At 25.9% G+C, this 13302-nt stretch overlaps 1 protein-coding gene across 1 annotated transcript in view; it reads right to left on the bottom strand.

The window, feature by feature from the left end:
* Window positions 1-427: 427 nt before the first annotated feature.
* LOC105362725 (uncharacterized) overlaps window positions 428-13302 on the bottom strand; it is a 24554-nt gene continuing 11679 nt past the window's right edge. The window contains exons 2-3 of the mRNA XM_011500212.1: window positions 2749-2993; window positions 428-445 (exon numbers count right to left, since the gene is read on the bottom strand). Of these exons, the coding sequence (XP_011498514.1) occupies window positions 428-445; window positions 2749-2993 (263 nt within the window). The remainder of the gene's footprint in view (window positions 446-2748; window positions 2994-13302) is intronic.

The following is a 13302-nucleotide window of genomic DNA, read 5'->3' as shown; positions in this document are numbered from 1 at the left end:
GTATGAAAATTTATAAATTAACTACCTCTTTAGTATAATTTATCTTAACTTACATATACTATTAATTTGTTTATGGTCTTTTGATGTACTATTGTAAGAAAATAATAATATGTTCCGTTTAAAATGATTTTAAAAAGATTTTGAAAAAAAAAATTTACCTCAAGTAGATAAATGTAAAAGGCGATTCCTAAATTATCAACATTACAATGTTGTATCAGAAAGTGTAAAAGATGGCGTAATTTGACAATTTTAATCATCGAGTAGGAAAATGATTCGATACATTTAAATAGTTGTTCCTTAAATTAAATTGCTATATATAAATATATATTATTTAAGATTTTGTGCAATCCTGATCATACATTATAATATAATATTATAAGAATTCCATTATTTTTACACTAAAACAAAATAAATATAAAGTTTTAGATTAGTCAAATAATCGTTCCTGAAAGTTTGTTGAAGTATTATGCTACAATACAACATCTATTTAATCTGTATACTTTATTGTCAAACAAAAAACAAAAAAACAAAAAAAAATGAATAAATAATAATATGTATATAAATAATATTGAAAATATATATGAAATGATCATCGGCTATATATAAAAAATTATATAATGTGTACTATTTATGTAATTTATGCCCATGTAATTATAATTATTTATACAGAATGTTAAATATTAATTTATGTAACATAATCTCACTGGATACACCATTTTCCTGTTTTTCTCTTACCAAATAATAAAATACTTAAGGATTAATAAAGTATTAGACTGTACAATGGATACGTTATTAGTTATTAAATAAATACATATGAATTAGAATAATTCCAAAATTTTAATCAGTTATGAATGATAAACAACAAATGGAAATGGATTTTAAAATGTTCAAAGAATAATTAATCGGATAGATAAGTTAATAATTTCGTAATTATACTTGAAGGATAATTTTAATTAATATGCGGGAAAAATAAGTCATATTAATATTAAAAATATTCGCTAAATATAAATCATAATTAAGTTAAATAAGAAAATTTTAAATGAGCATTCAAACATTATAATACGCTTTAGCGAACAAGTTAAATTAGTCCGAGAGAAGAATTAAAATATTTTATACAGCCATTCGACGAAATTTTACAATTTACTAGAATTACTATGGTTGTTAAAACCATTGAAAGTAAACTATAATGAAGGTTCTATTGAATTTTTAATTTTATACTAATATTCACTAAATGTCAGAAATGGTTAATATTAATCTATGAGCATTAATTTTTTATTTTAAAACTTTCTCAAAGTACTTATTATATAATTAATTAATAAAAACATATTTCTTTATTTATATAAATTGTAATTCTTAATTATTTCAATATTAATACTGTTTATTATATATTTCACTACTTTCCAATTTTTAACTATAATAAATAAATAGGTAATAATTTATTATTAGCAATTTTAATTATTTCATTACAATAAATATTGAAATGATCTAGCACTGGTATAAGTGTAATTTAATTTTGAATAAAAGAAAATCAATATCTAGTGATATTTTTTTATAATTGAATAAATATTTTTTTTACATAATTAAATTTGCCATTTACATAATAATAATGAATAGATTACAATTGACAATAATTCTATCTTCGTTTGCTTAATATTTTATTTATTAAGGAATACTTTTCATTAATAACATAATTCATTCGCTTTTCATAAAACAATTAAAATATGGATGATATAATTAGTGTTTTTAAAATTTTACAAAATGCCTGTGACTATTTTCTAAAGAAGTATGCACGTCAAATAGTAGTGTACTTCGATACATTTGCGTACGTGTGCGTTTCTCTGTGTGTGTGTGCGCGCGCGCATGCGTGAGAGATTGAACGTGCGTGTATACATATATAGATTTATTGTATTATTCGTTTAAGACATTGAAACATGTGAAAAGGAAGCTTTGGACTTGTTGGTAGATTTATTAATGATTTTATATTACTCTATGCGTAATGACTTTAAATTTAATGTTACAGAAAATTATTTAAGCAATCAATTTCTACTATCGGGAGAGGCCATATAAGAACGTCGCAAAGGCGCCAACTGAAAAAAATTCTGTATTAGTGAAAGTGTTTTTTATACAAATATACGTTTTATTTTCATCTCATATATATATATATGTATATATATATATATATATATATATATATATATATATATATATATATATATCGAATAAAATGTGTAAATGAGAATTCAAATTATAAATAATATAATTATTCATTGAACTCTACGGCAAAAGTTTTAAACTATCATAATTGCATGAAATTTCTCATCAACTTGTAAAATACAATTATTATAATACAAATAAAAAATTCTAACAGTATTCAATTATCATAAATAACAATAAATATATATCAATCAGTTATAAATAAATAAAAATATAGTATTTAATTTCATATTGTCGACTTTTCAAAATTTCGAAATTTTCCAATAATTTAAATCATAAAAAGCGAGACATTTACTTTTGCCATAATAAAATCGATATATAAAAGTTTTAAAATTACTAGTACTAAAATTATCCCCGTAAGTTTATTTATCATGATTCCCTCCGTTTAAACAATACTATGCCGTATAAACCAAATGCGCATGCCATCTTATATTAAATTTCTTTATTTCTTTACGACCACTTATTGCGTCACTTACATAACCACTGATTCATACAATGTACATGTAATCGACAAAATGATCTATCGAGGCTCACCAATTTTCTAATAAATATGGACCAAGAAAGCGCCTGCTCGTACATTGAATTGAGTGTATTTTGCGCGTGACGCTCGTAATCTTGGGAGGGCAGAAGTGCCAGATTCCAGGCGTTCGATCTATCCGGATCGTAATTCATCTCAAGATCATTATCGTTTCTCACCACATCGAATTCAAGGGCTTCTGGATACGACGATCTTTTCCCGTGTCCACCGTAGCAGGAGTGCCCGAAGGACGAGCAGCCACCTTTAATGTAAAGCAACATTTAGGGCTTCTCGAGGCTTTTCGAATGGACATTCTGCAATTTAATGGATGCGCGGTCGTTTGATCATCCGTCGATTTAATGATTTCATAAGCCAAGTCCTTTACAAGAATATAATATGTTCGGAAATTAAAAGTCAATGCATAAGCCATCAGTCGCGTTTGTAAACGAGCTTAATGCAAACTTACCGTATTTAAATAATTGTCGATAATTATCTAATCAATGATCATATTATAATTAAGCAATTAATTATAATAATAACAATTATTGATGTTGTTATTGCATAATTAAGTCGTTTCTATCATTTATCTTCGGTTATTATTCTAAGTCTTTGGTTTATTCTATTCAACGAGTTAGTAATTAAATTGTAAAATAGCGCATTGGCTCTTCGAATGAAACTTATAGCTGAAATAGTATATCCCGTGTCGATCGATCATAAGTGATTTCGACACTCGTAGGCACGTCTCGTACTTGCATACGTGTAACACGCGCGACTTATGTCAATGATAAGATACAAGCGCCGTCAACTTTACACGGGCGATATGCCTATGTGTCAATTTGACAACTCGAGCGACGAATCGACTAGTTTACGATACGCGTCAATATACATCTTTTCCCAACTCATTTGCCAACCTCACACACGCACGCACACACATAATACAATACATGTGACATTACACACATACAGACTATACGGGTATTTTCTTTTTCTTTTTTTTTCTTCTTTTAATTCGCGACTCGATAGCCGGCAATTTCTGCTAAAGAATTCAGTCTTCGAAAGAAATTTACAAACACAGCTAAAATTTAATTATACGACTACTATCTAAAACTATTTCCCATTATAATCAAAATTATTTTACTACAATAAAGGCAAAATTCTTTCAATAATGGCTAACGTCTAATCTTTTATTTCAATATATAAAATTCAATGATTTTAAATTTCAAGCTTAAATTTTTATTTAATACATTATTTAATTATTTGCATAAATATTTTTGAATAACGTTTATATCCATTTTTATCTATTGTATTCAGTATACATAAAAATTTATTCACAATTTTATTATAAATATAAATAGTTTTTTATATTGAAATTCAACTTGTAGAAAATAAAGTTTAAAGAAATTTAAAATTCTAAAATTATTCAATAAATACGTTTAAGAACGTATTTACTTTAAAAAAAAAAAAAAAAAAAAAAAACATAAATCACAAAAATATGCTTGTTTCATTGTAATGTATTGATTAAACATTTTTTTCATACAAAAATACAGGATTTAACTAGAAATCAGTTTTTAATTAAAATATTATTTAAAATTTTAAACTCATTATTGAATTGCTAGGATACTTTCAAATGACCGTTTATTAATATATTTGTCATTAACTACCATTTAATTTTTTATATGTATTAATGCTAATATTACTATATGCTAACACAATTATAGAGACGCATCCTTCTCGCAAGATTCGCAACTTCTCAACCTTAAATGCAATATCAAATGTTTCGAAGAATACAAAGTACATAAAACATAGTCGACACCATATATTAAGTACTGCCTTCGAAAAGCAAAAAAAAAATAAATATTTCTGATGCAATAGAAACGAGTAACTTAATCATATTCGGTTTTAAACCGCAACATGAAATATCAGGAAGAATCAATGGCGTGCAAAAGTAACACCATTGGGCAAAATACAAATCGACTGAAACGATAAATTACTAGAATTGAGTGTTTATTTGTAGCTAATAATATTGGCATCTAATAAAATGTTTAACATCAGCAGGCACTTACTGAAAAGTGAAAAATGATGAAGACAGACGATACTTATTTACACATATAATCTCTGTAATGTCTTTTGTACTATAGTATATACAGAAAAAAGAAAAGACGCAGAGAAAAGCGAAAAAAGGAAATGAAAAGAATGAAAGCATAAAAAGATTTGCATTGATAATCTATGTGCTTACGACTATACCAAGCAGATGCAAAGTAAGATAAAAAATATATATCGCATATCACATACTAGGCAATCTATACTCTCTCTTACATACACACGGGCGCATGCATACATAACTATGCCGAGATAGTTTGGTAATTAGAAAAATATTTACGGAAACGTAACAGTGAGTTTCCATTGTTTCGGCCGTTAAACGTGATAATATATGTTTAACATTTTAATCCAACGCATTATTATAATTAAATTTTAATAAGAGAGTACTTTAAAAACTACAAGCGATACTCTATAATTGACTAATGATAGCTAAGGTGGATAATATGCTATAAAGTAATAATATAAACGATATATTAGGAAATTAACGACTATAAATAATTCTTACAATTTTCCATTTCGTGATGTGCAATTTAAATTTTATAGATAATGTTAATAATGTTAATCATACTAATTATAAATACTTAAATATTCATTTTATATTAGTCGTCAATATTAATAGGATTTATGTTAAGCTTTGTCGCTTAAATAACATATGATTTATATAATTATTTATTCCCAAAAATTAATGCAATGGATTTTTTTTATATTTATATTAATATAAACTTCATTAATGCAATTTGCCAGAGCGTTAAAATTATTTAGATATTATTTTAGTAAAGAAAAAAATTAGTTGTAATGAAAATATAGTCACGCTTAGTTCACGATTATACTTAATGTGCAGATTATCATTTTTAATTAATAATTTATGAAGAGTCTGCTGTTGAATTCATTTTGAACATTTTTATTACATGAAAAATTCTATAGTGTATTTTGGAAAGTAATTTTTACAACTTTTTATTGTACGCCGTATGGATTTTTTTTTCAATTTTTTATTATCAATCAATACCGGCTCACAGGCATATTTTTATTAATTCATGCCTGACTGATACAATTTTTTACTACTAGATCATTTAACATACATATTTGCAGTAAATAATTTTAAAACGATACAAATATTTCTATAGCATTAAATAGATTATTGAAAATCAGTGATTATAACGTTATTATGACTTAAAATGAGTCATAAGATATTTCCATAAAGTATTTCTTGTAATTTTATTCAAAGTTTGTATCTGCACAATCCTTTTAAAAATATCTATTTTAATCGACGTATTTTTAATAATAATAATAATTTTATTAGAAATTGCTATGAGGTTTTCAAATATTTTACAATTGTCTAGCTAATGCATCCAAACTAAGAATATTTAAATTTCCTATCTTAAAAATATTATTAAAGAATATTGTTAGGAAAAAAAATATATATATATATTTTACATCATAATAAACTCAATAACATTTGTATTTAACATAAAAGATTTATTAAATCAATTAACTCGTGTATATCGAATATTACATGACTGCATCTTGGCCATTGATTCTTTCAATCGTTTCGTAATTAGAGTTTATATATAATTCATGTACATATTTCATCAATTAATCAACAACATTTTCATAATTAATTTCATTAAATAGTTGCCACTAGTTAACTGTACGCGCACAATTGCCGCAATGTGTACGGTTATTAAAGACTGCTGGATCGAATGTTATAGATCCTTATTATCAAATGCAAATAAACAATATAATAAAACGACCGAATCCAAATATTTTACGAGAAATATATCGTAGACAATCACTTTCACGAGTACCGTAACTACTTCGGAATAGTCCACTTGTTCATACGAGGTCAATCAAGATGATACAATGTCCTCGATTGCAATAAAATTATTTCGTTTACTGATCACGTCGCTACGTTAAGGCTCCTATTCTCTGCATATTCGCTATATATATATATATATATATATATATATATATATATATATATATATCTTTCCAAAAACTGAAAAGAAATAGAATTAAAAACGGCCGAAATGAGACCTTTCGCAGATTACATTGCGGATCGCAATTACGCGCGTCACGTACTCGTGTACATACGGCCTTATACACGACATCGGCTGACCGACAGTCATGAGAGACAAAAGAAAGGGTCACGATCGTAATTCTCATCCCAATCGCCCAGAATAATTGTACAAAGCGGGGACGCTTAAAACCTGAGAAATATATCTGCATTATGAAATAATGTTACTACAGCGAATATTTCAGAGCTGCTCGTTCCTCCATCATTACTCCACTCTTATTCATAAACTTTGAGGAAAATCTTATGATGGGTGAGTAAGCAAAACTTAAATAAAAGAATCTCGTCAAATTGCAAATTAATGCTTACTGCAATTCCAATCAAGAGGAATAAATTTATGTAGTAGTATGCGAAATATTATAAATAAAATATCCATTTTATGATAAATTCTGATGATTAATGCACTCTGAATGTGTAATGCGATGAATAAGCTTAAACTAATTAATGTTTACATTCATAATACACGTAAATTGAACGTATTCCAAGACTTTATCCGTTTTTATATTTCTTATTATTATATGAATCTATACAATTCTGCGTGCACAATTATTTTTCAATTATCCTAAGATGCCAATAAAATTTCTTATGACTCTTTCATAATTTTTACCTACCAATAAAAAATATCAATTTAAAAACTATAATTTTTTTCATTTATGCTGAATTTTCTACCACAAAATTTTTTATCCATCCAAATGAATTCATTCAGACATATGAGTTCCTCCTTATGTTTATAGATTTCCTCACTAATTTTTATCACTTTGACGGAATTTTTTTGTTTTATATACGGGAAAGTAACAGTGGTATCCTTTACGTAAAACGTAATACAATGTTTCTGCGATAATCTATAGTACTTTTCCAATGTAGCAAAAGGTGCCTTGTCATTCGGAGATACGCAACAAAATGTACAATCATTACTATAAACTTTAGAAATTTTGCTGGAAAAAGGCAGACTCATCGCAGTTTCGTTTCTCCGTGAGTATCGGAAAATATTTCAGCAACTTATGGCATTTCTATAGAAAGTGATAAACGATTTTCTAACACCAATAGAATCTAAATTTTTATTCATAATGTCTTACTATGCATAATCGAAATTTTCAATAATTTCTTACAAACGAACAACGCATTTAATTTTAAGTAAAATGCCCAATACGACATTCACTTCGAAGATTTTTTGTCCTCGTAGTTGGAGCACCTTCATATAAAACACATTTAGCACTCAAACGATTCATCATTACGTAATGAGTGCAAAAAAAAAATCAACATATTTTATCTTAACGAAGTATTTATCAGTAATACAAACATAATATAATATGGCCGTCGATACTAGGCTATAATTATTATAATTAATAAAATATAATTATTTATTTTTGCACTTCGCTTTCGCTTTCTTCATTCATATAGGTTATAGCAAAATATAGGTCAGATTAATTCTAACAGGACGATGTAATTCATATTACGACTTAACTTTGACAAACCTCATATAATAATTTCTGCTTTTGTATTATTCAATTACTATCCATCCGCACATTAAACATTAATGTAAGAATATCTGAACAGTTATCACGAGGATCAAAATTAATTTTTATTCAATATATTTGCTAACTGCTTCCAATGTAAATTCAAATGTAAAATAAATTATAAAATATTTATACGTTTTTAATTGATACGTTAAATTAAATATATACAAACTTAAATTGCCAGCTCCAGGTAGATTATCCAATAATTAACTCTGCTGATTTTAAAATATAAAGGATATGGAATATTTCGCGCTTATCAATTCAAAAAATACAATCAAGTATAAGAAAATGTATTTCTTTATCAACAAGCACCCGTATATGCTATTTTCACTGTACAATATGTTAAATTACTCAATTTAATAAACATTGAAATAAATATAACAAAAATTGTAACAAAATTTAAGGACAAATTCTCAAAAATATGTTTATATTTTATAGAAGTAATGATTTTTATTAAATTTTTATATTAGGTATAAATTAATGTATAGCCTATCAAATATTTTAATCAATGGGCAAAAACATGCCAACCATAAATAAAAAATATTTAACTGATGTTTATGTATGTGCGATATGAACAAGTTGATTATACTTTTCTAAATATCAAGCCTACCTTTATGAAACCAAAACTCAAGATTTTTATACCTTATAAGATAAAAATAATTGCACACTCATAAATATTAAAAACTAATATATATATATATATATATATATATATATATTACGTACGCAGAGCGCCAAAGTGTATATACATAATCTTTTTAATATTCTTTTCCATACAATTAATTTATACTGCTTCTTTCCAGCCATTATATAGCAAAATTTCAATTATTAAAAAAAATCATTGACGTATCTTATTTCAGATTTAAATTATTTCTAATCCTATACTTATTAATATGTTCTTATTTATTAACGTTATATAACTATTTACTGACTCGATCGAATATATTTTTCACATACGCTTTTTGTAAACGTATTTTTATTGTAAACTGGACATTTTTTAATACATTAGAAATTTTAGAAATATTTTATAAATTATTCATCAATCTATTCATTACCAATAGTAGTTAGTAAGTTATAAATATTCGCTAAAACTTTGACTAATCATTTTTGCAAACAGACTCTACTATTCCATATAATTTCAATACTTCTATGTTCAATGTCATATTGTTGAAAAGTTTGAATATTCCAACATGTAACACATGTGGTTGTGATGGGAGGATGAGCGAAACACAAAAAAGCACATTGAATTCGCACATTCGCATCCTTTATCATTATTTACATAATTATTTACATTATTGCATTAATTACTAATTTATTGTTAATTATGAAACTTTTCCCATAAATAAAACGAATAAACGAATATAATTGACTAATTCTTATAAAATCTGTTGCTGATCTGTTTTGATTCAATGTCAAATAATTAATCTAAATATACGATTTTTTTGTTAAAATAAAGGATTAATTAAACTACTTCGGTAACCATCATAATGAAAAATAGTCCAACTCTACTCTACTATCGTAGTATCTGACCGAAATTTTAAAGATTTCAAATTACATCAAAGACATTTATTATCTTGGCTATTAATATTATATAAAGATTTCGTCATTCATAAAAATAATTCTTTTTCACCTCTTTCCACTCATTACAAGTAAGTCTTGGATGAATTGCATTTATTTAAATGCTCAAGCCAATCGTGTAGTCCTGCAAATCTCATTTATTTTCATACTACACAAGATAATTGTATATAACTTACATCTTATTCATCAATTGTAAAAGAAATTACTCAACGCAACATGTCCGTAATAATGCATTGAATAAAATCAAAATGTAATTTATTTTTAAAAATAATGGTCTATTAAAAGTGCACGCTATATAAATCTAAGATACAAATTTTCTGATTTCTATTCGTTTAATAAATTTCTTTTTCTTTTTACCGTACATTACAATATTGAAAAATTATTTAAAATTTTAAGTCTTTACTTGTTGTTAACGATATATAAGAGCATCGTTAATCTTTGCTTTTACTTACTATATAAAATACAATATATCCAGTAAAAAACAAAAAAAAAACAAAAAAAAACAACAACAACAACAACAACAACAACAACAAGAAAAATAACGAAGTTAGTTATTAAATTTTATATAACTTTTATTTTGCCTATAGAAATTGTATATACTAATGCGCGAATACAATTTACAAATCTCAGTGACTTTTTGTATCAAATTTTTGTTCACATTGTTTGATTTAATATCAATAATGTGGTAATAATGTTCGTATCAACCTTAAAAAAAAAAATATTTTTTTAAATGAACCTAAATTAAGTAAGCAAGAGAGAAAAAATTACGGTAACACTAATTCATTGTTTCACACCATTAATTTTCTTTTACTCTCAACATTTATATTTAGTTTTCAAGAACAGATAAATTTATCCGGTTTAACTCTAACTTTGAAAAAGTCTAATTATGTACAAATACTTTAGAAATATAATAATTTAATATCAATCAAATAAATATATTTTCAGAATTGGTTTTTACATTAATTACATTAATTACATTTTTTTTAATTTAATTCAATGATAATAATAAATAGCAAAATTATTTAATAAGCATAATTGTTAAAAGCAATTATTTAGATTATAAAATTTAAAAAAAAAAATTAATTTATATAAGTAAAATTTAATTGCTTACGGGGCTTGAAAAATATATTTTCAAATTCATTATAAAGAACTAAGTGATTTGTAATATTACTATCGTTCTATTAAACTAATAAAATTTATAATTTACGTACATTCAAATATTCACTCTTTGATGCTTTTAAAAATAATGGAATAAAACTATTTCCTTTCAAAATTACTATAGAAAAAATTTTAAAAGTATTTTATAATATCAGTTTAAAGCTATTATACTCTATAGTTTCCATCCAAACATTTTAAAATCAATTGTTAAATGTGTCGCGAAGTAAGTTGAAAAATGCATCAACAATATATTTAAAGTGATTTCGAATTGTTATAAATTATTAATATTATCATTATATAAGGAGAGAGAAAACATATTACAATAAAAAATATTCATTAATTTTATTATATAGGTATATTAAACTAAATATAATAGAATTTTATATAATAAAATTTTTTATTATTTTTTTTTTAATAAATAGTATCTATAATATTTAGAATAAGAATTTATAAGAAATAAATGTAAACTTAGTCTTCGTGGATTATTTTTAACATAATTTCACACGCAATGGAATTTTATAAAATTTGACTTCCTTTCAATGATAATCAGAAATCAACTCTTATACATATACATTTTATACAAATATTTATTGCTTTAAGTTTTCTTTATCAGATTTTAAAATATATTGAATTTATGTTAAGCAACTTGTAAAGACATATTTTTTTATTTTGTTTTTTCGTTTAATATTTATTAATATATGATAAATTGCTTTACTTTATATGAGATTGGTAACTATTTCCAAAAGCCGAAATTTCCAATAAAAAAAAAGTCTAATAAGATCGTGAAACTATATTCGTAAAGTATATTATACTAATGAAAATATTATATAATTAAGGAATTCTCTATTACTATGGAGATGACAAGCTCGACTTATCTTTTTTTCTTTCTTATTTCTATCTTATAACAATGATCCTTCGTGTGGCCGTCTTTTGCAAAAGTCCCCTTTCATTTTATCCGAATCTCTTTATATTTTTTAATCGAATGACATTACAATGCATTATCATTTGGAAATAATAATTTTAGAAATAATATTATTATCTGGCACTATAACGTTATTACCCCATTTATTACTATAATAATTATTATTATCCCTAATGTTTGACGAGGACTTTGACTTTATATGAAATTTGTTCTTATGCGAAATCAACAATTGTTTTTAACTATCAATTTAAATTCTCATTTATAAGTTAAATTAATTAAGAAAGTAATGTCTTATAAAATTAAAAAAAAAAAAATGTTTAATTCTACGCATAATAGCATTGATGACAATCATAACAATTTAATATACTCGATGTATAAATATAAAAATTAGCAATAATCGTACGTTTACTATCAACGTAAGTCAGCATTATGACACTTTCCTTTGTCATGCAATTTGTAATCATAAATAAAAATACCTTTCATTCATGCAGTAAATATTTCAATATCCTAACTTTCCTCTCTTTATAAATAATTCTCGACCACGCCTATTTATTATTATATCTAGTAGTTGCCATGCAGCCTAGGCATTGCCCTCCTCCATTGCTAGTACAACACAAACAATAGATATGACCTTCGTTGTCACTTTATAGTCCTTCCACCCTCCTCTTCTCAGCTCACCCCCCCCCCCCTCCTCTTTCAGTCCGCATTAATCGATCGCAATGCATTTCATTTCGTTTGCATTACGAGATCTCCAGCAGCACGCGATACCATTATATCCAACGATAAAACAATTGCTCCATTGGAAATATCCATTGGACGCTCCGAGTTGCTCAAGAAAAGAAGGACTCGACGATACTCGTTGCACCGCTGCCTCGGTCTCCCCCCCACAGCCGCTTTTGTCAGCCGTTGATAGACTCTCGGACAATGATGCCCGACTCTGCGAATTGTGAGATGTTATCACACGCTATCACTTCGCTATTGCTTGAGCTTCGCTTATCTATCTCTTCATGACTATTTTTCTTTGAACGCTTGCTGATCAGATTGCAAGGACTTGTCTAGCCTTCCTCTTACGATTTATTGGGGGAGATTTTAAGGGGGATTCGCTTAACGAGGATACATTTGTCTAAATGAGATTCTCAATGTATTATTATTTATATTAATCGTTCGTTTTTAATTGATAGCACTCGAATAATTGTATCGTTCGTGAAGAGCGAAACTTTCCCTA

This window comes from Ceratosolen solmsi, unplaced genomic scaffold, assembly GCF_000503995.2.
Source record: "Ceratosolen solmsi marchali unplaced genomic scaffold, CerSol_1.0 scaffold41, whole genome shotgun sequence".
In the NCBI taxonomy this organism is placed as follows: domain Eukaryota; kingdom Metazoa; phylum Arthropoda; class Insecta; order Hymenoptera; family Agaonidae; genus Ceratosolen; species Ceratosolen solmsi.
The sequence above is the reverse complement of the archived record's forward strand: the minus strand, read 5'-3'. Positions and strand labels throughout refer to the sequence as shown.